This window comes from Sciurus vulgaris (genome assembly GCF_902686455.1).
Source record: "Sciurus vulgaris genome assembly, chromosome: 15".
Taxonomy (NCBI): domain Eukaryota; kingdom Metazoa; phylum Chordata; class Mammalia; order Rodentia; family Sciuridae; genus Sciurus; species Sciurus vulgaris.
In genome coordinates, this window is record NC_136476.1 from 51866375 (window position 1) to 51892611 (window position 26237).

The 26237-nt window shown below is 49.9% G+C and overlaps 3 protein-coding genes and 1 long non-coding RNA gene across 9 annotated transcripts; 2 read left to right on the forward strand and 2 right to left on the reverse strand.

Annotated features, from left to right (window-relative positions):
* Positions 1-24: 24 nt before the first annotated feature.
* On the reverse strand, positions 25-10111 carry ARID3C (AT-rich interaction domain 3C). Of its 3 annotated transcripts, none has more exons than XM_079111797.1 (8): positions 8097-8244; positions 6963-7349; positions 5090-5162; positions 3072-3255; positions 2641-2936; positions 1547-1729; positions 1241-1330; positions 25-796 (listed from the first exon to the last, which is right to left on the reverse strand). In XM_079111797.1, the coding sequence occupies exons 2-8, from the start codon at positions 7275-7277 to the stop codon at positions 696-698; spliced, it is 1242 nt and encodes a 413-aa protein (XP_078967923.1). In that variant the 5' UTR covers positions 7278-7349; positions 8097-8244; the 3' UTR covers positions 25-695. The 3 variants fall into 3 exon arrangements, with proteins under 3 accessions (XP_078967923.1, XP_078967922.1, XP_078967921.1); XM_079111796.1 differs by lacking the exons at positions 25-796; positions 1241-1330 and adding exons at positions 8557-9823; positions 10007-10111 and having other exon boundaries at positions 1362-1729; positions 8097-8268; XM_079111795.1 differs by lacking the exons at positions 25-796; positions 1241-1330 and adding an exon at positions 10007-10111 and having other exon boundaries at positions 1362-1729; positions 8097-8832.
* Positions 10112-10206: 95 nt separating this feature from the next.
* Positions 10207-13415, forward strand: LOC306644750. Its single transcript, XR_013759459.1, has 2 exons — positions 10207-11319; positions 11744-13415. It is a non-coding gene; the product is annotated as an uncharacterized lncRNA (long non-coding RNA).
* On the reverse strand, positions 13067-15999 carry SIGMAR1 (sigma non-opioid intracellular receptor 1). The gene is made up of 4 exons (XM_079111974.1): positions 15581-15999; positions 15254-15454; positions 15027-15119; positions 13067-14171 (listed from the first exon to the last, which is right to left on the reverse strand). The coding sequence occupies exons 1-4, from the start codon at positions 15729-15731 to the stop codon at positions 13945-13947; spliced, it is 672 nt and encodes a 223-aa protein (XP_078968100.1). The 5' UTR covers positions 15732-15999; the 3' UTR covers positions 13067-13944.
* Positions 16000-21637: 5638 nt separating this feature from the next.
* On the forward strand, positions 21638-24941 carry GALT (galactose-1-phosphate uridylyltransferase). 4 transcript variants are annotated; one of them, XM_079112218.1, is made up of 11 exons: positions 21638-21796; positions 22074-22243; positions 22467-22542; positions 22630-22678; positions 22808-22937; positions 23089-23145; positions 23308-23430; positions 23708-23840; positions 23948-24031; positions 24330-24484; positions 24762-24941. In XM_079112218.1, the coding sequence occupies exons 1-11, from the start codon at positions 21715-21717 to the stop codon at positions 24840-24842; spliced, it is 1140 nt and encodes a 379-aa protein (XP_078968344.1). In that variant the 5' UTR covers positions 21638-21714; the 3' UTR covers positions 24843-24941. The 4 variants fall into 4 exon arrangements, with proteins under 4 accessions (XP_078968344.1, XP_078968345.1, XP_078968346.1 ...); XM_079112219.1 differs by lacking the exon at positions 23089-23145; XM_079112220.1 differs by lacking the exon at positions 21638-21796 and having other exon boundaries at positions 22103-22243; positions 22464-22542.
* Positions 24942-26237: the final 1296 nt, after the last annotated feature.

The following is a 26237-nucleotide window of genomic DNA, read 5'->3' on the forward strand; positions in this document are numbered from 1 at the left end:
CCAGGATAGGTCCATTCCCATAGACAGCCCAGTAGGAGGTTTCATGAACTTTAAAAGTCCATGAAAAAAATCCTTAAAAAGTCTTTTAAAGCTCAAGTGACTTAGTGACTTGCCCAAGTCCAGACAGCACTATAGTAACAGAATCGAGATTTGAACTAAGCAGTCTGATTCAATGCTCTTCTATTCTCACGGAGTTTTGCTATTCTGCCTTCTCCTCAGAGTCCCCCTCCCCCGTCTCATGCTGCCTGTGTACCACATCATCCCTTCTCCACCCAGACCCAAACAAGAAGAGGAGGCACTGGAGAGGGAGGGAGCACAACTTTATTTGGAAATGTGACCTGAGGGACGTCTCCTGCAGCAACACCCAATCCAACCCTTCACCTGGCTCCTGAAAGGGTTGACACAAAGAGGCGATGTGCCAAAGATGATACTGACACAAAGGGCACATGACAAGATGATGGGGGTTGCTGGGGAAGAATCCTTTGGTAGATGCTGCTGGAATTGGCTAGGGAGGTGGTGCCCTCCTTTTACAATGAGGTAGATGGAACGTCAAAAGAAAACCTTTTGGCATGGAGGTGGGGTGTGGTCATCTCTCAGGGCTGCGTCCCAGCGTGAGCATCCTGAAATCAAGGCAGAAGGGTGCCTCCTCCCACCTCAGCAATGGAGCTGGGATTCTTAGTTCTGAGTAGGAACTCTCAGGGCAAGGCGCTGGAAGGGGGCCCAGTAGAGGGTGGGGCTGCAGGGTTGGTTGGGCCCTGGGAAGCTGGCACAGGTTGGCGGCGGGCAAAGAGGACACCTGGCAAAGGGGTAAGGGGACGGTAAAAGTAAACACAAGCAGGAGAGGGTGGGGCACAAAAACAGAAGGGAACAAAAGTAAGTGTCCTGATTGCTAGAGCACCGTACACATACCCTTGCCACAAACCAATGAGGAAAAGTCCCTTGGGTCAGTGAGAAATTCCTATGCCAATGTAGATACCCTCAAACAGGTAAAAAAGAAATACTGACAATAATACATAGGCTCACGACAAGGCAGATATCCCATGGTCACCATGCCTTGAACCCCATGCCTTGTAGACACCCCCTTTAACCCATGCCAATGTAGCAATCCCCTGAACCCCACGTTACCCATGCAAGTTCAGATATCCCTGAACCTCATGCTAATAGAGAAAATCTAGAATCCCCATGCTAGTCTAAATACCCCTGACTCCATGCCAGTGTAGACAACCTAAAGTACCCATACCAGTGTAGACCACCCCGTTGATCTCTAGCGCCATGTTGATACTGCTGATGCCACTGCCTGCCAGATTGAGGGGCCCATCCAGCCGCTCTTCTGTCCAGGAGGGGGCAGAGTAATCACATTTTGGGGAATCAGATTTCAGTCCCCCATTTCTATAGATGGCCCACATTTCACTTCAGCCCCCATACCTGTAATCACAGTTGTCTATAGAGGGATTTGTCTGCCCACCTCCAAAACCTATCAGGTGATGGGTCTATTTTCCCTCAGTGCATAGGACTGAAGACCCCTCAACAACAAGCCCTTCCTCACCCCTCAAGGGAACCTTGCTGCGGGGTAGGAAACTGGGGGGTGCACTGGGTCGAGGTGGGTCCATGGGGCCCATCAGCACAGCCCTCTTCTCTGGAGGCTCCTCTGTTGCCAACTTCTCCCGTGCTGGTCCCCAGGCCAGGCCCACAGGCAGTTGCAGATGAGGGGTTGGAATTCCACTCTCCTCTGGAAGAACAGGTCATTAGTTTCCCTGGCCCAAGCAATGTGTCTTGCATTTGGTTCTTCCCCAAGTCTGAGACCAAGAGAGGTTATCCAACCTCAAGCACCAAGATCAATCTCTCTTCCCATTCAGAGCTTCAGGCTAGAGGCTGAGGTGTGGTGTCAAGCCCAAAGGGGGCCAATATATAGATTTAGGTTGGTTAAAGAGAATTTGGGGGACTTTGGTTTTGGTTGTTAAAGAATCCAAGTCACAAGGAGGCAAACCACATGCAAACAGGAGCCCTAGGTAGATAGGTTTGAAATGAAGCTGCTATGGATAAAGGACTTTTTTCTAAGCTTGGCTTCACACCACAGTACCCCGTATACCACAGCTGTCAAGGCTTTATTGACTCCAAACCTCAGGATTTCTATGCCTTAGCAATACCCAAACTTCAGAGCCCTCTCAGGTCTTCCTGCTCCTATATTGCAATGCCTCCCAGACCTCGGGATCCTTACTATTTCTTTCTTTCTTTTTAAAAATATTTTTAATAGTAAATGGACACAATTCCTTCATTTATTTATTTTTATGTGGTGCTGAGGGTCGAATCCAGTGCCTCATATGTGCAAGGCAAGCACTCTACCACTGAACCACAACCCCAGCCCCTACTATTTATTTATTTACTTATTTATTCATACTGGGGACTGAGGGGTGCTTTGTCACTAAGCTACAACCCCAGCCATTTTTATTTTTTATTTTGACACAGGGTCTCGTTAGATGGCCCAAGCTGGTGTTGAACTTGCAATCCTCCTGCCTCAGCTTCCCGAGTAGCGGGGATTACAGGCGTGTGCCACCGCGCCCCTCAAAATCCTTTCATTTTAATGTTTACTATACCTCAGTGCATGCACCCCGCCCCCAAATTCTCATCCTTTGGTCGCACCTTTCTTAATAGGGCTGGGGCTCAACTGGGCGCAAGCATGCGCCGGTAGACCAGAGGCGGAGCCCTGGGCAGGGCTGGAACCAGGACCCGAGAGAGGCGCGGGCGGGGCGGGGCCAGGGCCGGAGGCGGGGCCAGGAGCGCCCCTCTGGTGCGGCCCAGCTAAGGTGAAGAGCGGCGCGGCGGTGTAAGCCTGGCGACGGCCCTCGCGCCGATTGCTGTCTATGGCGGCCTGGAGCTCCCCGGGGGAACTGAGCGCCCGCGTCTCGCACTCGTATGGGTACAGGTACTTCATGTACCTAGAGGCGAATCGGGGCGGGGAAGGGAGGCTGGGCCCAGCGGGTCAAGTCCCACACCCTGACACCGCCCCACCTTCCGCATCCTCATCCCCCACCCTGCGTGCCCTTCCCTTCCGCCAGCACCCCTGGCCTCACTGAGTGCGTAGAGTGAAGGCGGCTGAGGTGATGGTGGTGGGCAAACTGAGGCCGCGCGTGACCTCCCGCCACACTTTTCGGTTGATGACTTCCACCAGGCCACCCTTGGCGGTCACCAGGCGAAACAGTGCATACAGGTCCAGCACCTGCTTCGCCATGATGGGCACACGATTCACTGGTGTCCCTGATGGGGAGTAGGCAGAGAGTCAGGACACCAGGATGCCCTATCTGAGGGCATCCCTAGGGACTGAGGGAGTTAAGTGCCTGCACTAGGCTCAGGGCTGGAAGGCCAGGGGATGGGGAGGTAGGATTACAGGCGGAACCCCCAGGGCCTCCATCATAGCAGGAAGGACTGGAGTCTAGACCAGGGGTCAGCACACTTATTCTGTAAAGGACCAGATGGTAAATATTTCCGGTTTTGCAGGCCAATAGATCTCTGTCACAACTACTCAACTCTGCAACTGTAGCCTGAAAGCAGCCTTGGAGAATAACTAGGGAATGGGTGGGAATGTGTTCCAATAAAACTTTATTTGCAGGCTCTGAAATGTGAATTTTACAAGCTATAAATATTATTCCTCTTTTAATTTTGTTTTCCAAGTAGATTTTTTAAAAATGTGAAAACCATTTTATCTCGAGGGAGGTGGATTTGGTCTAAGAGCTTTAGTTTGTCCGTCAATCCCCCCCCCCCCCCCGCCCCGTCCAGGTAGACTGTAGCAAGGACTAGCGAAGAACTGAACTCCCCTAAACCGCAGCCCCCAACGGCTGCCCAAGGCGGAGATGGGGCGGCGGGGTGGGGGAACGGAGAACGGATGGCAGGTGGAGAAGAATCAGTTCCTGCCTGGGCCCGCCAACTCTGCATCCAGCGCCACCCCCGCCAGCCAGTCCTGACAAAGGGTCCTGTCTCCGCTGAGCGATGGGCCCCAGTTAATTCCTTACCGATCCCGTCCCCCTTCCACAGCCGCCTTTGGACCCGAACAATTAGCTGCGGCCTGATTAATGGGGGGAAATTATCGGCCCTGCGGGACCGCCCTCCCCCACTCCCCACCCCCTACTCCCGCAGCCCAGCAGAGGGAAGCAGGAACCTAAAGGGAGGCAGAGCCACGGGTGTGGGTAGTGCTGGGATCAGCTCAGACTACCCCAACCCATTCTCAGTATAGAGAAGGCCCCAAGGAAGGGGCAGAGAGGAGACACTGGGACCAGAATGACCAGTCCTCCCAGGAGAGCAAGAGGAACTGGGACCCCACCAAGTGTCCCTGGGAAGGATAAAAAGGGATACTGGGTCTGGGTGATGGTCCAGGGAGACTTGGACCAGCAGCTGCACTAAGGGAGGGGGGGCTGCAGTGCAGCCAGTTAATTAGCGGCTTATCAGGCTGTGCTCTGAGTGAGTTAATTAGCTTTGTAGAGAGAGATAATGAGTCAGTGTTCAGTCCCATGAATCTGGGGAGAAGCTGAAGTGATGGACTACTGCCCACCCTGATCCCCTCCTGGACCCTTCTTGCATTCTTTTCCAGTTCTGAGATTACTGGAAAGGAATTCCTTCTCCACCAACTTCCTATACTTTTATGGTCCCCAGCCCATCCCTTGGGAAGTCTTTTCTTCAGTCTAATCCCAGTCCTTCCAGCTACAAAGCACTTGGGGAATTCCCTGACTGAAGCAGGGGAAAATTGAGGAGACAAGGCTGGAGGAATGGCCCACTATAGAGAATTAAGGCATTACTAGCCCTCCAGTCCTGGGACCTTCCCACCCTAAGCCAGTCCCCCACGATTCCTCCTCCCACCCTCCCAATTGATTCCACACTCATTAACCTGCCAGTGGACTGGTAACTAATTAATCCTGGGGCAAAGAAGGGGGGCAGGGTCAGAGGTTAAAGACGCTATTGAAGGCCTAAAGGACAGGTGCTGCCAACCCTAGGCCCCTGCAGGGAGAACCCCACCTGGGGACTACATCCTGGTGTCTCCCTTCCTCAAACCTGATAAATGGGGGCAATTCCAGTTTCTTCCCCGCATCACCTCACTCACCCCTCTTCTGCATGAAGCTAAACAGGTCATCCAGAAATTCCTTCCTCTTGGGGTCTGCATCAAGTTCATACAACTGGGAAAGAACCAGGGTCATTCTTTAGCTCCATTGAACCCCCTCCCCTGAGACTCCTATTCAGGTTGTATGCTGAACAAGAGTCCTTAGGTAAAGGGGTAAGTTGAGCCTGAATGTGGACCCCCTGGCATTAGGCCCATCCCCAGGGTGCAGGAAGGTAGGGGTACCTTTTTCTAATATGCATAGACCAGTACTGGCTAGTGGTGCTCTGGGAAGCCCAAAACACCCATCTGGGAATTGTAGGGAAGAGGAGACATAGGAAGAAACTAGGACAGCTCAGCCTGCCCTCCAGAGTGAAGTCTTGCCCCATTCTGAGAGGACATTCCCAACTAAGAAAGCCAGGCTAGGTCTGTGCTCCACACTGAGGAAACTGATGTGTATGTGAGGCATCATTCACTCTCATTCATTGTGCAAGGCCCTCATGCTGTTCACATCCTTGTGTTTCAGGGTTAGGGTTGTGTGAAGGGCAGGGAGGATGCTCAGGAGCTCCTGGATTGATAACTTCTGGCCTGAGATTCCAGAGGCAGTTACCCTGTCTACTACAGAAGCTACCACAGAGGCACTGGCCAAATGCCACAGGACTTGAAGGGTTAAGGGATGAGGGACCTACCAGTCATCCTACTACTTCCTAGTCACTTGTACCCCTGCCCTCAGAATCACCTCTCAAATCTAAGAGGAACAATTTCCAGAGTAATAGTCAATGACCCAGAATAACAGTCCCTGAGTAACACCTATAAGTAACGCTCCATCCCCCAATAAGTACTCTCAGAGAAAAGACCACCCATGAGTAACAAACCCCAGAGTCTCACCTTTAGAATCACATGCCCACAACACAGAGCCCTAAGTCTTAGATGGATACCTTCAAATAATATTCACACTCTCCAAGTAATAAGCCCCAGAGTAACAGTCCCTAGAGCTATATCTCTGGAGTAACAGGACCCTGAATAACACGTTCTTACATTAATGCCACAGAGTTCTAGCCATAGACTAAGACTTCTGGAAAACACCCAAGACCAACACCCTGCATAAAATGCTGCCAGAATAGCACACCAGAGTCACAGCCCTAAGTAACACCTTCATAGAATAAAACCCAGAAGGGTTTCTCAGGGAGGAAGAACCTGGAATTAAGGTCATGTGAGTAAAATCTTGTCATTCCCAGTTGCATAGTTGTCCTTTAGTCACACCGTAGCTGTAGTGGCCAACACAGGCTGGGAACTGCCGTCCCTGGAATTTAGGCCAGGTAGAACATTTGGATGGGGGAGTAGTGTGATAGGAAAGAGGAGGGGTGTACCAGCCTGCCAAGGGAGTGGCAACCTCTATTCTGCTTCCAAAGACAGAGGGAGATAGTATGGGACACTCCTACTGGTCCTGGCGACTTGATGTGTGAAAGGGTAGGTGTGTGGGGGGTTGCTGGTATAGGAATTCCCAAGCCCCAGGCCTCTCTCCCTGAAAGCCCCCCCCCCCCCTTCTTAAAGACTCACTGATGGCTTCCAATTTGTCAGTCTCCGTGTTTGGGGGCATTCCCTGCACCTTAGTGTGGTTTTGTGCACTTTTCACATATCTGGGTGTCTGTTTTTCCCACCCTATCTATCCCCCAGTCTTCCTACACGCTCTCTCTCTCTCTCTCTCTCTCTCTCTCTCTCTCTCTCTCTCTCTGCCCCCCCCCCCCCCCCCCAGGTCTCTGTGTGTGTCTTTCCTTCCTGCAGAGGGCGTTGGGGATGGATGGATTACTGATCACCTGGCTTTGCTTTTGCCCAGAGGGAAGGAAGGGGGAAAGCCCTTACAACAAGGGGATCCTACCTGCTTGAACTGTTCCTCATAGGTCCACTCATGAGGATGGGGTCCAGGGGGTTGGCTGGAAGGTGAGCTGGGGCCCTGGGCTCTTGGACAGCTCTCCTCAGTTGGCTCCTGCTCTGCTCCAGCTTCCTCCCCTTCCTCATCTTCTTCAGCATCCTCCTCTTCATCAGCCCCAATGTCCCCCAAGGCTCCCTCTGGAGCCTGCAGGGTCGGGGGCCCAGGCAGGGGAGGCCGGGGTGGCAGCGGTTGATGAGGAGGAACCAAGAGCCCCACCCCTTGGGCCAGCCGAGCTGCCTGCTGTCTCTGCAGGACCTCCATTACAGCTTCCAGGCGCAGTCCCCCTGCTGGGGGCGGCCCTGGTACCAGGCGGGGCCCAGAGGAAAGGGCCGTCTGTATGGGAGGCAATTATGGTGGTGGTGGGCCTTGCTGCCCCTACACCCCCCAACACAAGCGGGGGTGGTCATGGATTCAGGAACATGCAGTGGGTCATAAGGAAAGGACAGAAGGATAGCTTTCTCAGACATGTACAGAGACAGAGAGGTTGAAAGATCAGGAGAGAGAGAGACCAGATCGAGGGAGTAAGAAATGGCCAGAATGAGGACAGGGAGAGGGTGAGAAAATCAGAGATGGTGATAAGGGCCAAGGGAGATAGAAGTGGGAGGAAGAGAGAAATGAGAGATGGAGATGGGACAAGGAGAGACCAAGATGGAGAGAGACAGAGATATTAGAGACATAGACGGGGAAAGATGAGATTGATAGACAGTGGGTAGAATGACAGCAAGGGTAAGAGAGAGGAACAAGAAATAAAAGACCTAAGTGACAGGCAGTCCAGATAGAGACAGAGACAGAGCGAATCCAATAGAGACATGGTGAGGGAGATAAGGAAAGACCGACGACGCAGCAGGAGACAGACAGAAGAAAGATATCAGGAAGAGGGAGAAACACAGAGACAGGAAGACTGGTACAGGAAAAACAGACTGAGATGGGGCAGGCAGACAGAGGGCAAGACTCAAGGAGGTGCGGGAATAGAGGGCGGTGGGGGTAGTGACTGGGAACGGGACCAGACCGGACGGGCAAGAGGCGGTGGAGTCACTGCGCCCAGCTCTCTGGCTCCCAGCACCCGACAGCCGCACTCACCGGCCTGGCGCGGCCCGCTGCCCCGGGTGTCTCCACGGCGGTCCCTCTGCTCCGCCCGCCTCGGGGACGGCCCCTGCTTTTGCTCGGTTCCCTGCGCAGGGTCCTCACGGTGCGCTCTTGCCGTCTTGCGCTCCTCTGGCCGAGGCGCGCTCACTCGCGGCGGATCTGCTGGCTGCGGTCGCGGGGGCGGGACCCGAGCCCCGCAAGGCGGGCGGAGATGCAAAGGGAGAGGCCCCTGTGGGCTCTGCTTCTCTCAGTCCCCCAACAGGTGTCTCCCACCTTCCCTACAGCCAGACTCCGGGGGAGGGGCGCTGGAGAGCTATGGGGAATCGGGAGAGTGAGGAGTCCACCACAGCTGGATTCCGGACCAGGACCCCGCCCCACCTCACCAAGACATCCGACACTCATAGTCAGAGTCGGGCGTGCACACACAAACAGCCGCTTTCACACATCAACACACCTTGTCATAAGTTCAGGCACGTAGCTGCTCAATTTTACATACTGGGTTACATGGCACTATAGCGTCAGGGACCTGGGCCAGCCGTAATCACTAGGCGAATCACTCTGCAGGATGCTGGGTGAGTGTTGAGCCTGGCCAGAACAGGAGCTTCTTCTGCTCTGTCCACATGCTGTCCTCAGCTGCATCCATGATGCAGTTTACACACAGGCGTGCATATGGCGATGTGTCCACACCTATGCACTCCCACACTCAGAAGTCTCTGAGCTGACTGCACACCTGCAGCAAGGTATAAGCACCACATGCAACTACACAACTGCATACAGTCCTTTAAAATTTTTCTTGACATTCTATGATATATTTCCAAAGGTACACGGGAGAAGAGCTAAGAATATAATGAGCCCCAGGCACTCATCTGTTTGTTTCACAGTGACTGGTATGTCACACACATTCTCCACTTGTGTGTCCCTGACTTCCAAATCTCTATCTTCCCAGCTTTGGTCCCACCCTACCCCAACTATCCACCAGATGCTGTTTCTTTATTGAGGTTCCTGAGTGTCAGGCCATGATTTCTCTGAGCAGCTTTAACCCTATTCCTCTGGGGCACCCCCATACTTCCCCAGTTTTATTCAGTGCCCAAGGAGACCTCTACCTACCAAAGGCATGATGACCACCCTAAGGTGAGGGAATAGCAAGTGTCTGTAAGGGTGACATCTACTATGGGTATGCAGTACCAAGGACCATTCTCAATGAGATCACTGGGTGAGACACACATGCCCCAGGGACATGATTCCTTTAGAAGGCAGGAATCTAGTGAACTTTGTCTCCTCCCTTCTTCCTCCTACTCTCCAAATCAGTTCACTCTTCTCCAGCTTCATCTTGCCCTAACCCAGACCACCAGTTCTTCTACCAGGAATCTATGTTGGGTGCCTGCTTTCCTCCAGCCTCCACCCTTCTCTGCACCCGGCCCTAAGTCCTTGTTCTCTATGGCACATCCCTGGTCACACTGAGGCTCAGTCCCACTATACCCTTGGTGGATCCACCCCTTCCCCATGGTGGTTGGCTATGAGTTCTCCTGAGGCAGAGCAAAATCTCTTCGTCTGCCCACTCTGGCCCACAAAGGGGAGAACTGGTGAATGTACAGAGGCCAATAATCACGCCCTCCCCATTTCATGGATGACCAGAGGGCAGAGCTTAGAAATCCACAGAACTCCACTGTCCAGCTTGCTTCTCTTTCCCCCAGCTTCCCAGGGCTGCTCAGAGTATGTGTCTCGAGAGAGATAGGTGATAAGATTTCTCTTAGAAAGGTAGGAACTTGCTTGGCGGAATTAAATTATGAGGGTTTGGAGATTGCTTTTTGCAGAGTTTGGGTTTGGGGAGGAGAGAGGCATGGAGCTGAACAGCTACCCCTCTCCCCTCAAAATAAAAAGTATGAAGCAAAAGGTAAACCCACCTTTCAGGTCTGAGCTGGGAGGTTGACAACTGGTAAAGGTTGAGGGGAAGGAATAAGCCAAACTGGAACCTGGTTTATCTCTCTATTCATCTGTGAAAAGGAAAGGCTCCCTCTCACACCCACACAATAGTCTGGCCCTATGCCTTACAGAGACAAAGACAGACAAAATAATCTAGACCTGCAGAAAACAATGCTTCATTCATGCAACACATATTTATTGAGTACCTACTTTATGCCAGGAACTGCTGGACACAGGTGTAAATAAAACAAAGTCCTGGTTATAATACATAATTCTAGCAGAGGAAATATATATTGTCTGATGGTGATAGATAACATGGAGAAAAATGTGATTGGGTTGAGGGGAACAGAAACTGAAAAATGTATTGGTTATATATTGCTGTGTAACAAATTACCCCCACACTTAGAAGTTTAAAACAAACATTTATTTTCTCAAAATTTTGTGGGCTGGGGATTCACAAGTGACTCATTGACTTTTATGAGACCGTAGTAAAAATGTTGGTCAGGGCTGCAGTCATCTGAAGACTTGACTGGGGCTGGAAACACCTATTGGTAGGAGGCCTGTTTCTCCCCACATGGACCTCTGTACAGGACTGCTGTATGTCCTCTTAAAAGGCAGGTGGTTTCCCCCAGAGTGACTCAAGAGAGATTAAAGAGGCAACAATGCTTTTTATGGCCTAGTTCTAAAAGCCACACACTATCACATACATTATTTGTTAAATACATTGAAGTACATAAGAAAGTCTAGTCCACATTCAAAGAGAAGTAAATTAGACTTCACCTCTTGAAGGGAGGAATACCAAAATTTCTGCAGTGAGCTAGAGTGCAGCTCAGTGGTAGAGCACTTGCTTAGTATGCGCAAGGATCTGGGTAACATCCCCACCATCCACAGAAAAAGAAATTTGTGGCGGTATTTTTAAAACCACAGAATGGGATGCTATTACATAAGTGTTAAGAGAAGAACTCTTTGAGCAGGAATTAAAAGTGGGAAGGACAAGAGCTATAAGGATGTCTAGGAAAGAGCTCTGACTTCAGTATAGCCAATGCAAATATCCTGAGGTAGAAGGGTGCTTGATGTGTTGGAAGAGAAGCTAAGCCACTGGTCCTAGAGTAGTTGAGAATGAGTTGGATGCTTGGTCAGAGGTAACATTGGCCTTGGAGTAGGCCCATGGAAGGGGTGAAAGGACAGAATGAGATGCAAGACCATTGAAAATGTCTCAGGAGAGTGAAAGTCTGCCTCCAGCTGCTGTGTGGAGAAACCTTTACACAGGATGCAAGTGTGATCAGTTTACATGGTCATTGCAGCAGTACAGGCAAGTTATGATGATGTTTTGAACCTGGGTGGTTGCAATGAAATTGACAAGAAGTGTGGCTAGAGTCTGGATATGTTTTAAAGATAATACTGAGATTCATGGATGGATCAGATATGAGATGGAAAAGAATGAGAGGTGTGTAAGAGAACTCCAAGGTTTTCAGTCCGGAGAACTGGATAAATGGAAGTGTCCTAAATTAGAGAGTAAAGACTATAGTAGGTGACATGGGCAGGATTGGGAGAGAAATCACTTTGCTTTGGACATCTTAAGTTGGAGATAACTATTAAACAGCCAAGTCAAAATGTTCAGTAGAAAAAAAATATTCAGTAGAGATGGAGGTGTTACAATATTTGAGGCTGGAAAACCAGGAAGAGATGTAGACCGAAACAAAGATTCAGGAGTCAAGATATATAGATGGTATTTAAAGTCATGAAATAGTTGAGATCACTTGGGAGGGGACATAAAGAGAGTTTAAGGACCAAGTTCTCAGAAGTAGGAAGTTGAGGAGATAGGGTTGACAAAAGAGGCAATAAAGGAAAAATATATCCTAGAAGATTACTTTTGTCAACAGAAAGGTGAGAACTATGAAATGATCACTGGGCTTAGCAACAGAAATGGGGAGGATCTTGGAAACTTAGTCATTTGTGGAGGGGAGGAATGGGCACTGGGAAATACCTGAGAGATATATGCTGTGAGCCTAGAAGCAGAACTGGGTTTACCAGGTGGGAGAAATCCTCCATGGAGGTTATGATTTTGCAATCCAGGATCAATGGAGTGGCCCCAGTCAGGACCTGTCATAGCCAATTTGCTGGTAGTTGAGATGGCCAACTTGCCTGGGCTTCATAGTCATTCAGAGTCACATGTCTAGATTTTTTAATTTAAAATTTTGATGTAATTTTCAAATGAAGTTATACATGTATTCCTTAGTATGCATTCACTAGACTATCAAATTTAAAAACATATATAATATTATAACCACATTTCTGCCATCTTTATCATACCAGGAATCCTAAGAGGTGGGAATGGTCTGGGCTTTACTCAACCCCAGAGGGACAAGATAAGGGTGAGGAAAGCTTGGTGCCTGGGGCATGCATGTTAAGAAGAGCAGGTCCTTTGGTGTGAATGCACTTTAGGCCCCTCTTTTGCATCACTCTAGTCCTAACCCTACCTAATTTTCATACCAGAAGGTAGAGTGTCTGCTTCCCACCCCAGCTCTCCTCCATAGAAGTGCTGGGTCCTACTAAAAGGAGAGCACAGGGTGGAGGTACTTCTGCCCCAAGTATGGATGGATGCCATACTCTGGGAACACAGAAAAAGAGTACTTGAGAAGGATGCCTTTTAGCTCAAAAGTGGGTGAACACTGCCACCCTGTGGCCATCCAGGGCTGGATTCAGAGGACTGTTCCTGTAATTGTGCTCACATAGTACAGACAAGACAGACTACCTCGCCCAGGTCTGAATTTCTCAAACTGTGATATTCATAATTGTGTTGAGAAGGGATCTTATTACATATGCTAATTTCAAGGCATCACCTCAGAAAGACTGATTTCTCAGGATAGAGCCCAGTGATCTGTAGACTCAGTGAGCCTCATAATTCTTAGGCATAATCAAGTATATAGTCCCTACTATAGTCCAAAGTCACTGTCTAATAAACTGAATTGCAAGCGAGAGGCCTCCTGAGGTCCCCCAGAAGCTAGTGACTTTCTCTGCTGCTCAGACGCACCAAGAAATGGAACTGTTCAATAGGTCTTTATTAACAGAGACAGACAGATGGACAGAGAATGCAGCACGGGCAGTGTTCTGGAAATGGTGATGGGGGTGTGTGTATGCACACACAGAGGAAGCCTTCTCTAGGCCAGAGAAAGCCCCTTAGACCCAGGCCTCCCTCTTCAGGCCTCTCCTCAGTGGTGGGTGAGGCCAGCTTTCCCATCATACTCCAAGGGAAGGAAAGGGGGTCTTTCAAAGATGGAGGACCTTTACTTTAGCATTCTCTACATTCCTCTGGTTCCCCAATTGACTTTGTTGCTGAGAGGGTGGGGGACAAGCCACAGGGGCACTTGCATAGCAGGAAAGTGGAATGGGGATAAGGCATATGGTGAGGATAGGGGAGGTAAAGGGGAAGGGCATCATAGCTGTAGGTGAGGGGGCCTCCAATGGGCAGCTCCTCTTCCCCTTTACCCCCCTGCCCCCAGATTACTGCTGGGTTGAGGAGTCAGGCAGAGGCAGAGTGTAATAATACTCACCCTACCCTTAACTCCAGAGTCCTGATTGCAGGCAGGAATCTCTGGAAGGCCTGAGTTCGTGTGAGTGGAGCTTGTGATATGTGTTGAAATATGACTGGCCCCGTAGGTATACATGGGACTCCCTCTCTGGATGAGTGTGAGTGCATGATCCTGCAATACACACAGGTCTTGGCATCTATATATATATATGTCCCATTTGTTCCCATGGGTCTCTGTGTGGGATGTATAAGCATGTATGTCCCTCCTTGTACATCAGGAACTCAGTATCTGCACGGTTTGAATATGTCCCTGTCTGTACATGGGTTCCACAAGTGGATGTCTGCAGGCCTGCCTGCTCCTGTCCATCCACAGATCTTCCTGGATGGTCAGGGGTCCTGGCCAAAGAGGTAGGTGGTGAGCTCAAGTCGGAGGCCCCGGGCATAGGAGCGAAGAGTATAGAAGAGAGTGAGGAAGTCCTGGGTGCTAAAGACAGTGTCAGCCAGTGCAAATGCCAGGGTAGACGGGATGACACCCCGGCCATACTCCACCATCCATGTGTTTGGCCCCCACTCCACAGCCGTTGCCTCGCCAGGCCCGTGCATCACTGTTTCCCCTGGAGGAAAGGGAGCACCCATGTGAGGAGCCCATTTCTGTTTTGCCCTTCTATTGTTTGTTGTACTTCCCTGGTCCATGGAAAGTATCCTTATCTGGGGGTGGGGACTGAAGAGACACCTTCAGGAAAGGAAAAGGTCTTACCTCACGGACCTGATCTCCTATCTAGAAGGAAAAAATGACTCAGTCACTTCTAAATCTTCTGCGGGGGCCAATATTCTCTTTTGGGGGAAGCCATGAAGGGCTACTGAACTTGGCCAAGGGTTACTGTGTGAAAGTCTGCATTTCCAAGTTGCAGTAACATCTAGTGGAAATTTAGCTAAAGTTGGGCTCGGTTGGTTAGATATGGAGGGGTGATTATAAGACTTACAAGCCTTTCTGTTCAGTTACCATGCCTACATGCTTACCTTCAACCTCAAACTCACTTGGAAGCCCAAAGCTCTACTTTTTATGTAAATTGCTTCACCATTAAAAAAAAAAAAAAAAAAAAAAAGGTAGGGGGAACTGTTTGTATGATGTCTGGGTGTGAGTGTTGCTGAATACCAGTTTTCTCACCAGCAATTGCTGGAATATTGGCTGGGTAAAATAGTGTCTGAGCAGATAAAATCAGACACGCTTAACAGGGAGTTATGCATTGTGTTCCTTTAACATAGGAAAGCAACAAGGTCCCTCGGATTTGGTCCCCAACCAACCACTTGTGGCCTGGCCTATGGAGACAGGGAGAAAACCATGGGGAGGCCCCACTCCATGCCCTGCTCCTTTCCCCAACTGTATGCCCTCCCCTGCTTCTCCCCCACCATCCGTTCCCCGCCCCTCATGAGGGCACCCACCTCTCTGACAGAGTCTCCTAACTCACCTGGGTAGAATACCTCACTCTTGGTGGTACCCTCTCTCCACTGGTGGAAGATGCCAGAGATGATAGTGTCTGAGATCTCAGCCCAATAGCGCCCTGAGTGACAATCGGATGGACACCGACTATTAGGGTTATCAGCACCATCACATTGCCCAGCCAAATATCAGAAAGGAGGGCTTGGGCCCTTGTATAGCCCCAGCCTCCCATTCTGGCCCACCGCTAGCACTGACCCGAGTGGCCGCGGGAACCCAGGGCTGTGCCGAAGAGCAGCACATACTCGGACAGCGAGGCGTGCAGAAGGCACATGGCACCCATCCAGCCGCCCGCGTTCACGAACACCCACTGCAGCTCCTCGTCAGGCAGCACGTGGCCTGGATGCAGCCGCCGCAGCTCCACGATCAACCGAGAGAAAGCCAGCTCGTGGTCCAGCCCTGGCGAAAACAGAGGAACAGCGGAGTCAGGGCAGGCTCCAGGCCCGGCCTCCGGGAAGGCGCCCTCGGAAACCTCAGCTCCCCTCCAGGGCCGCCCGCCCCGCTCCCCGCCCTCAGCCCGCTCACCAGCGTACTGCCGCGCTAGCTGCGCGATCTCTTCGTGCTGGAAGACGAAGCTCCTCGTACCCAGCCACAGCCAGACAACCTGGGTCAGCACTGCTGCCGCAGCCAGAAGCAGCGCGACCCACGCCCACCGCCGGCCCACGGCCCACTGCATCCCGGCGGGCAGCCGGTCACCGCGCAGCGCAGGAGGGAGACTGGGCCTGGGACTGGGACTCTGTCTCCGAGCCTGCCGCCGGCTGCCCACCACTCGCTCCCCTGCCAGCACCGTGGTATGGCACGCCTTGGCCAATCGGAACAGTTCGGGCACCCTAGCACCGCCCCTTCGGTTGAACCATTTCCTCACCGAGCGCCTAGAGGCGTGGGGCGGCACAGCTCACGTGAGGGGAGGGCGTGGGCTAACCTCCGGCTGCGGGCGTTAGGTTCCTCCCGCAGGGTCTCTCCTAGCACAGCGCGAGGTGGGGATGGGGGTGGGAGGCGGGGAGACCCAGATGGGCTCTCTAGCTGGGGAGCCCGGAAGTAGAGCCTTCTGCGACTCGCGATTGGGCCCGCCTTTGATAACGCAGAAACCCGGAGGAGGTAGCGCAATCCCTGAGCTGTTGGGGAAGGCTTTCCAGCGGCGGTGACAGTATTGAGAAGGGCATTGCAGCCAGCGAGACCCACTCCAGGATCAAAGACACCGAGAAGACAGGATGGGGTCTTCAGGACCTACAATTTATTCTTCGTTCTGAAGCACGAAATGTGAGCGGTGGCCTTGTAAACCAATCGAGGGCCATCCTGGTTATCAGCAGGGCAGTGATAGGATTAGATCTTGCCACAGAGTGGTACAGGGCTACACAGTGGAAGGGAGCAAGGTGAAAGTCGAGGAGACCAGAACTATGATCCAAGTAAGAAAGAAGGTCTGTGTCACTGGAGGTGGAAATAAAGAAAGGGCTTCAGAACTCTGGAAATAGAGTTAGTAGGGCTTCCTTCCCCCATATTCCTGAAATACTCTTTTCCCTCCAGCCTGTTCCCACTTCTTCCCCTTACTTGTCTAATAGGCAGTTGAGTGTCCTGTTCTGAAGTTCAGATCCAGTCGAGGTAGAGGCTAGGAGTTGTCATTCATTCAGGCTACAGTTATTTTAGCATTTGTATGGACCAAGTGCTGTGGTGACCACTGGGGATATGGCTCCAAACAATGCAAGCATGGTCTCATCTCAGCTTAGAGATCTCACTGGGAATCCTACAGAAAGGTGGTAGTTAAAACCTAAAACATGGGGAAGGAGAGGGAAAGGGCTCGGGAATGATATTGACCAAATTTTATTGTTATATTGTATATTGTGTGCATGTGCAAATATGTAACAACAAATCCCTTAAAAAAAAAACCACTAAAACATGGATAAAATCTCATAGGGAGGGAGAATTGAGAAAGGTAAAGTGAAGGACAGAGTCCTAGAGAACACCAACCCTAAGGGATAGGCAGAGGAAAAAGAGAACAAAAAGGAAGATAAGGGAAAGAGAAAAAAGAGGCAGTGTAGTGCTGTGATTAAGAAATAAATTCTGGACCTGGACAGCCTGGGTTCAAAGCCTGGCTCTTACCACCTAATAGTGTGATCTTAGACAAGTTGCTTAAATTCTCTGACTCAGTTTTCTTATCTGTAAAATGGAACAAATAAAAGCACATACCTTTACTGTAATGAAGTGAAATGAGTTAATATTTTTAAAGCAATTAGTCTCTGGCACATGGTGATCATTATGTGTGTTATTTATATAAATAAAACAAAGGAACTAGAAGAGCATAGTCTCACACATGGGAATGATGGAATGAAAGGCCCACACAAATATAATTTGACAATGGGAAATGGTCATTAAATTTCTCAGTAGGGGCATGTGGCAGAGAAATGAGAGAACACTACATTCATAAACCCATTTCCTTTTGCTCTTGAGCAAACAAAAATTACATTCCAGTCTACTCTGTATTTAGATGAAGCCAAGTGATTGTATTCTGGGCAATGAAATATAGGCAGAAATGAAATGCCACTTCCAGGTCTGGTTCTTAAAATGTCCTGTGAAATTCTTTAATTTTGGGGGAGTGGGGGGGAGTCCCAGGGATTGAACTCAGGGGCACTCAGCCACTAAGCCACATCTCCAGCCCTATTTTGTATTTTATTTAGAGACAGGGTCTCACCGAGCTGCTTAGCGCCTTGCTTTTTGCCGAGGCTGGCTTTGAACTCTCGATTTTCCTGCCTCAGTCTCCTGAGCCGCTGGGATTATGGGATTATAGGTTGGTGCCACCACACCCAGCCCTATGAAATACATCCCCCCGCCTTTTTCTGACCGTACTGAGGATTGAACACCCAGGGCCCTGCACATGCTAGACAAGTACTTTACTACTGAGTTAAATCCCCAGTTACAGACACACACCTGCATGTGTGAGAGCGTGCACACACGCATTTTTTGGTGATGCTGGGAATCAAACCCAGGACCTTATGCATGCCAGGCAAGGCACTCTACTACTGACCCACATCCCCAGCCCATGAGCCATATCCCCATCCCCAACCCCCCATCCCTTTTCGTATTTTTTTTTTTTTATTTTGAGACAGGGTCTTGATGAATTGCTTATGCAGGACTTGAACTCGTTATCCTCCTGCCTCAGTCTTCCAAGTAGCTGAAATTACAAATGTGCACCACCATACCTACCTATGTTGTCTTTTGTTCCTCATGTTACTATAGTTACAGAGGATATAGTAGAGAATTCTGAAGCCTTAAGGAATGGTAGAGCCACCATGTCTGTGGACCTAGGTCCCTGAATGCTGCATGCAGCAAAACTTACCCCCATCCCAAATACACAAAATGGATTATAGTACTAAGCCACTGAGCCTGAGGGGGAGGGCGATTGCCACTGAGTTGAAAGTATAGCAACTAAGGTTACTGAGTAATTCAGAGCAAGACATCTTATAATATTTTGTGCAGCTGAGAGTAGAAGATGGAATAATGGGCTATTTGTTAGAAACTTGGTAGAGAAAAGAATGATAAACCCAGGATTGGTGGCACAGACCTCTAATCCCAGCAACTTGGGAGGTCAAGGCAGAATTAGGATCCTTCAGCAATTTAGAGACCCTGTATCAAAATAAAAAATAAAAGGATTGGAGGTGTGACTCAGTGGTAAAACACCCCTTGGTTCAATTTCAAGTACCAAAATAAATAATGATAATAAAATAAATAAAGAAGGGATTATCTAGAGGAGAATGCAAGGTTGAGGGAATATTTTTATATTGCCTTTGGCTTCTATGGCACTCCTGAGTTAAGTATTCTCCAAGAACCCTGAGACCCCTCTAGATAATTCCTTCTTGATCTTTCCTTTCTCCATCAAGTTTTTTTTTTCATCAAGTTGCTTTAAAAAAAAGAATCTTTTCAGCCTCTACTCTTAGCTGCACAGAATACAGTAACTATCTTTTGTCTGTATTAGGGTAACAAACAACCCCCAAAACTCAGGGACCCCTAGGTAGCAGGGACTAGCACAAAAATCTGGTTTCTGTCCTCCATTCCAGGCAGTCGTTGGGACTATCTGGGCTTGCAGCTCACCTGTCTGGTCTTTCCAGGAAATTCCTCCAGTATATACTATTAAAAAAAAAAAAAAAAGTTTTTGTAAACTTGAATGACCCCAGATAGGGGAAACTAAGGCACTCAGGGTCACAGCCATTTTCCCCAGATGTTATGGCAGAGATCACACCTCTGGGATCTGGGAGGGAAAGTGCTGGGTAGGCCTCATTTAGGTCATTCTCCTTTCCCTCCAGAAAGTGACCTGGAGAGATACAGAGGAGACTTTAGGGAGATGTTCCTAAGGAGATGTTCCTGAAGGAGGTCAGGTCAGGAGTCAGATGCCATGAACTAGGGAGAGGCTTGGAAACACTGGTGTTTCTGGGACGATCCAGTCCACTCAAACAAAGATACCTGTAGAAGTAGAAAAGCAGGGTTATGATCCCTGCCCTTACTCCCTCTTGTACCATGAACATCCAATGGGAAAGAGTAAAAACTTTTATCTCTCAGTTCCTGCTCTCTTTCCCCTAGGGCAGAGATCAGGTAAATGACCAATGACCCAATTTTTACAGCTCAGCTACAGAATACCTGGCTTGGCCTGGCCTGGCTTGGGGGAAGGCCTCTCTACCACAGTCTAGCTCTTAGCTCACTAGATTTTTGTCCTGAATCCCACTGAAGTCTCAGAGACATCTCACAGCACTGGGAATTTTCTTGGAAACCTGCACTCAAATTTCACCTTAGCCACTCATTCTCTGGGTAACCTTGAGGCCTATGATCCCACTATGATGTGGGAAGGAGATTTAGACAACATTTAGATGGCTCTTCAGGAGTGCCTGGTGAAGGAGATGGAAATTTACAACCCCTGGGGGAAAAAGGGAACTGAGGACTCTGACCTTTCACAATTTCCCTTATCTACAACTGTCCACCTACCTACCCTCCTGTCATGTATGTGGGGAGATGTCTGTGGTAAATGGGAACTTTGGTCATTTAAGAACCTCAGCTGGAGGGAAGGCAGGAAGGGATAATGGGAAGAGCACAGAAGGAACACCCACCTGACTCCTACCTATAGCTGTACCAGCTGTCCCCAGTAAAATAGGTCCCAAGGATCCACAACCGTTCCTCTACCTGCCCTCCTGCCCCACCCTAAATGAGCCTGCCAAAAGTAACTGACCAACTTCTCCCATGCCCTGGCCCTGCTAAACTTTATAAAACCCAGATCCTTGTTGGAGCCTGCTGACATTTATTTTCTCTCTCTAAAATGTGCCCCTCCGCTGCTTAATAAAGCATGGCTGTTCTCTTGAGGTCTACCTCCATTTTCTTTTTCTTTTTGTATTCTCTTTCATGTGTTTTTACCAGGGGAGGAATTAATTTGAATTTGTTCTGGTGTTAGTTAGTTGCTCTGGTTGAAGAAAATTTTGGGGAAGAGAGGGGATGTGTAAGGGAAACAGACATTTCTAATGCCTCCTGGATGGCTGGAGCTACTGAGATACTGACAGTCCTGTCTCTTCTTCACCCACCTACTTTTCTTTCTTTGTTTTGTTTTCTTTCTTTCTTTCTTCTTTCTTGCTTTTCTTTCCCTCCTCCTCCTTGTCGTCATCGTCGTCGTAGTCCTCCTCCTCCTCCCCCTCCTCCTCCTCCTCCTCCTCCTCTTCTTCTTCTTCTTCTTCTTCTTCTCTCTCTCTCTCTCTTTCTCTCTCTCTCTCTCTCTCTCTCTCTCTCTCTCTCTCTCTCTCTCTCTCTCTCCCCTCCCCTTCCTTGCTTCTTTCCTTCCTTCCCTCTTCCTCTCTCCATTTCTTCTCTTTTTCTTTGTTTTATTCTTGAGGTTGGTCTCAAATGATACTCCCACCTCAGCATCTCAAGTAACTGGGACTACAGGTATGCAATTCACCATACCTGGCTCTTTTTTATATCTCTTATAGCCCTCTTACTCGTCCTACTTCTTGTGTTTTTCATCTATGTGTATGTGTGTGTGTGTGTGTGTGTGAGAGAGAGAGAGAGAGAGAGAGAGAGAGAGAGAGAGAGAGATTTTGCTACTTAACTCCTGCCTAAACTTGTTTCTGCTCCACTTCTCCAGGTAACACCTGAGGAACTAGGGTTTAGCTATAGCACATCAAAGCCCACCTGCACCCCCTCTTTTTCACCACGGCCACTGAGCAGGTGACTGAGGTGATTGTTAAGATCCAGGGTCATAGCTTTACATGGCCTAGAATGAAGCTCTGGGAGACAGTGACTTGTGTGCACAGGGAAATCCTATGTTCCACGTAGAGCCTAGATGCTTGGCCCTTGGAGGATGCTCAGTAAGAATTTGCTGAATGAATGGCCAGATGAATGAATGAATGAGCAAAGAAGTCGTAAGCGCCCTGAAACAGAAGGACTCTGCAGTAAGCCCGTTTCGCAGAGGATCTTCCAGCACTTGATCCAGCCCTGGTTGGAGTGTAGTCATCAAAGTTCAGCCTGGTGCTCCGCAGTCCTGAGCCTCGCCCCCAAGCGGCAGGCAGCCCTCTCAGGCTGTCACGTGTTGGCGGCTGGCCAATCATCGCGGGGCGGGGCGGGGAGGGGCGGGCAAATGGAAGTGAGAGTCGCGGCCCCACAGACATTCCTGAGGATCCCCCGGTGGCCTCATGTCGCGCGGCGGAACCGATTCCGAGCAGCGCCTGCAGGAGTCGGAGGCGTACTCCACCGCAGCAACCTTCCGGGCTAGCGGTAATTGCAGGGCGGCCCGGACTCGCTGGGACGCAGAACCGGGTCCTTCTCTTCCTTAGGAAGCTCCCCTGCCCCCCACCTCAAGGTCGGAGGGCCCACCCAGACACAGAGAGAAGAGCTGTAGGGCATTTGGTGTTGGGAAGGTCCAGCCCAGGGTCTTTAGCACCTGAGCCGGACGGGGTCGAGAGGACGCCCCAGAGTTTGAACCTGCTGGTGGTTGAGGGTCACGGGAGAGGGAGACGAGCTTTGCTGACTGATCTTGACTATTTGCCCCCAGAGCATCAGCATATTCGCTACAACCCGCTGCAGGATGAATGGGTGCTGGTGTCTGCTCACCGCATGAAGCGGCCTTGGCAAGGGCAAGTGGAGCCCCAACTTCTGAAGATAGTACCCCGCCATGACCCCCTAAACCCTCTGTGTCCAGGGGCCACACGGGCCAATGGAGAGGTAAACCTGTAGAGCCCACACCCGCAAGGTCAACCAGCAGGGAGTAGTCCCCCTTAGAGCTTGCTCTTTACCCACAGATGTGACTCCTCTGAGTCACATCCCACCAAGTCTTTTGGTTCCCTAGAGTGGGTCTTCTCCACCCCCTTGCACCCTGTGCTGCCCTTGAAGCCCACCAGGTGGTGTAATGGGGCAGCGAATGCTTCTAGCCTATCCTTGTCAGTAGGTGAATCCCCACTATGATGGCACTTTCCTGTTTGACAATGACTTCCCAGCTCTGCAGCCTGATGCCCCTGATCCAGGTACCCTGATTTGAATTACTGTTGGGGAGGAGGGAGGCTAGACCTCTTGGGAAACTTGCTGCACAGAGTGATGTCCCTTTATTTCAGGACCCAATGATCACCCTTTGTTCCAAGCAGAGGCTGCTCGAGGAGTTTGGTAACTATGGATTTCCCCTCTTAACAGCCTTCAAGGGTTGAAGGGGTTGAAGACTAATCCCTGTGGTTGAACCCTGCCCCTAGCACCCAAGCCCTGTTCTCTGTTTTCCCTTTTCCCCTCACCACCTAGTAAGGTCATGTGCTTCCACCCCTGGTCGGATGTGACACTGCCACTCATGTCAGTCCCTGAGATCCGAGCTGTCATCGATGCGTGGGCCTCAGTCACAGAAGAGCTGGGTGCCCAGTACCCTTGGGTACAGGTCTGTGAGGTTACCTCCTTTCCTGGATGGGCAGAGAGTGGGCAGTACAGGTTTAATTCAGAGGATTAGCATTTCTACAGGATGTAGTTGGGAAGGAGTTGACATGATGTTTTTCTTCTGTTAATTAAAGCTCCCTACCCCTACCCAATAGATCTTTGAAAACAAAGGAGCCATGATGGGATGTTCTAACCCCCACCCTCACTGCCAGGTAAATGTGTTATGGGCTCTAGTGGCTTTTTTGGCTGAATCCAAGCCAGCACTGTGGGCAGGGCAACTGGATAAAGGGATAGGACCAAGAAAATATGCTAGTGATGTGGTGACTTGGAGGTAAAGAATCTGCCTACTCTTCTGTGCTCCTGCTCCTTGACAGGTGTGGGCCAGCAGTTTCCTGCCAGATATTGCCCAACGTGAGGAGCGGTCTCAGCGAGCCTATCAAGGTCAGCATGGAGAGCCCCTGCTGATGGAGTATGGTCGCCAGGAGCTACTCAGGAAGGTGGGAGAGAGCCAGGTCCTGTGTTCCCAAAAAGTCTTCAGCCTTCTTACCCCAAAAGAGATATGTGTGAAGAAGGATAGAAAGTAGCAGAGAGACTTGATAGAAGACACTAGCAGTGATCTAAAGGAAAGATGATAGTGGCTTAGATTAGGGTGGTAGTGGTAGAAGTGGTGAGAATCCATCAGATTCTTTTCATCTGCTTCCCATACCTATTTACTGTTCTCACCTCATCCCACATACCAACTTTGATGAAGTCATCTCCATTCTATGTTCCCAGGAGCGTCTGGTCCTAACCAGTGAACACTGGTTAGTGCTGGTCCCCTTCTGGGCAGTATGGCCCTTCCAGACACTACTGCTGCCTCGTAGGCATGTGCGGCGGCTGCCTGAGCTGACCCCTACTGAGCGTGATGGTGAGTCTCTCAGCTAGGATGCTGAGGCTGGGCATTGGATGGGTTGGCCCTGGTAGGGCCAATATCTGGTTTCCAGGCTGAGAGGCTGAGTCAGGTATTTATTCCAGATCTAGCCTCCATCATGAAGAAGCTCTTGATCAAGTATGACAACCTGTTTGAGACATCCTTTCCCTACTCCATGGGCTGGCATGGTGAGGCTTTTTGAGTACTTATATCTAGCCCAACATTTCTGGACTCCTAGGTCCCAGTTCAGGGGAGTAAAATCCTTACCAGGTCTTTAAAATACTTGCTGGGGACTTACTGTCCAGATCAGGGATGCTTGATTGAGGGTGGAGCAGCAACCTTGGTGAACTGTCATTAGGGTATTTTTTAATACTTGTGCTTATCTCTGATGAAAGATGCCAGGAGATATAGCACTTAGTACTTGGCCTCTTGGGGGTAGGGCTAGAAAGGGCTCTTACCACCATTTCTCCCTCTTTTTCCTGTTAGGGGCTCCCACAGGATCAGAGGCTGGTGCCAACTGGGACCACTGGCAGCTACATGCTCATTACTACCCTCCACTCCTGCGCTCTGCTACTGTCCGGAAATTCATGGTTGGCTATGAAATGCTCGCCCAGGCTCAGAGGGACCTCACCCCTGAGCAGGTCAGGAGTCTGTGGCATCCTGGATCCCCAGATCACATTTCTCTTCCACTTTCCCAGAGCATCCTAACAATGATGACTCTGAGAATCCCTATAAAAACCTAGGTATTCCTAGGTGCTCCGGAGCTGCTCAGCTGCATTCTCTGGTGATGACAGCAGTCTTGTCATCATTCTCCCAATCCCATAAGCCCACCCCCAGTGTCTTCTGGTTGCTAAGAACTCTATCCTGCCATTCTGGGTGGCCTTTACCCTCCCTGATTGCTCCTTATCTCCCTTCCAGGCTGCAGAGAGACTGAGGGCACTTCCTGAGGTACATTATTGCCTGGGGCAGAAGGACAGGGAGACAGCAGCCATCGCCTGACCATGCTGACCAGAGCCTTGAATCCTTCTCCCTGAGGGAATTGGGTCCTGGAGTTTGGGAGATTAGCATCAATAAAACTGTGCTCTCAAACTTTAATCATATATTCTCACACTAGAGGAGTTTGAACTCTAATCTTCAGGAATCTGGGGTTAAAAGCCAAGGGTACAGCTCCAGTCACAACTTTTCCTTGCCTGCAGATGTGCAAAAACTTGATGCAAAAATTGCATCCCAAATCTCTGAACAAAATAATATTCGGTATTGCATCTGGCCTATAGATTTCCTTGTGGTATAAATGGCATTCCATCTTAGAAAACTGTTTAAAGCTGAGTGGGGTGGCACATACCTATACTCCCAAGCTACTAGGGAACTTAGGTAGGAAGATCCTGAGTTTGAGGCCAACCTGGTCAATTTAAAAAAATAAATAAAAAGGATTGGGGATGTACCTCAGTGAACACTTAGCACTTGTCTAGCCTGTGCAGGGTTCAAACGTGTATTGCCAAAACAACAAAACAAAACAAAAAAACCCAAAAAAACAAAAAAAACTATTTCAGAAGCTTGTGTTCTGGGTTAGGAATATATGCTCAGTTGGTAGAGTGCTTGCCTTGCATGCACAAGGCCCTGGGTTCAATCATCAGCACCATCAAAAAAAAAAAAAAACAAAAAAAACAAAAAACTAGTGTTCTTAGTTGTGGCTAAGGTTTTAGGAAGGCCAGCACTTCCTTCACCACCAAGCCTGGTGTTAGCTCACCAAGTCTGAGTCTGAGGGTTTGGTGGGGAGAGGGTAAGCAAGAGCCTAGTGTCAGTGGTCAGTGGCCAGACCCTGGGCTTCTTGCCAGAACCCTGGCTTTGTGAGTGGCTATAATTTGGCTTTGCTCCAGCCCACAGGGGCTAAAGGGGCGGGTTGGGAGCATGTAGGTGGCTTTGTGTCCTTGGCTTCTCTAGACTCTCACGTGCAGTATGGGCTGACTCAATACAGTTGCCTCTGTGCCCTGATCATTGCTCAGGGCAGAAAATAGTTCTGGCAGGGAAGGGGCAGCCAGAGTTAGGAGCTCAGGGCCTAGAAGGAGGGTGCAGTTCTCAGAATGACCCTGGGTCTACCCTCACTGTTCTGGATCTTTCCCTGTGCAACAGGGAAACAATAGGTGATACAGGAAACATGATGCCACCTGGTACCCTCCAAATTTTAAGGGGAATGTAATAACACAATTGGCTAAAATGCTTGATCTTCACTCTTTTCCCTGAGGATCATGAGTCTCTGGGTGGGGAAATCACACTAAGACTGAACAGTGACTGGACCTGGCCCAGAAGACTATTGGCTGCCTGCCTTCCAGTCCAGGATCTTTTTTCTGAAATCTTGGAGGGGAAGTGCTTGGGACTTGGGAGTGTTGCCCTGGT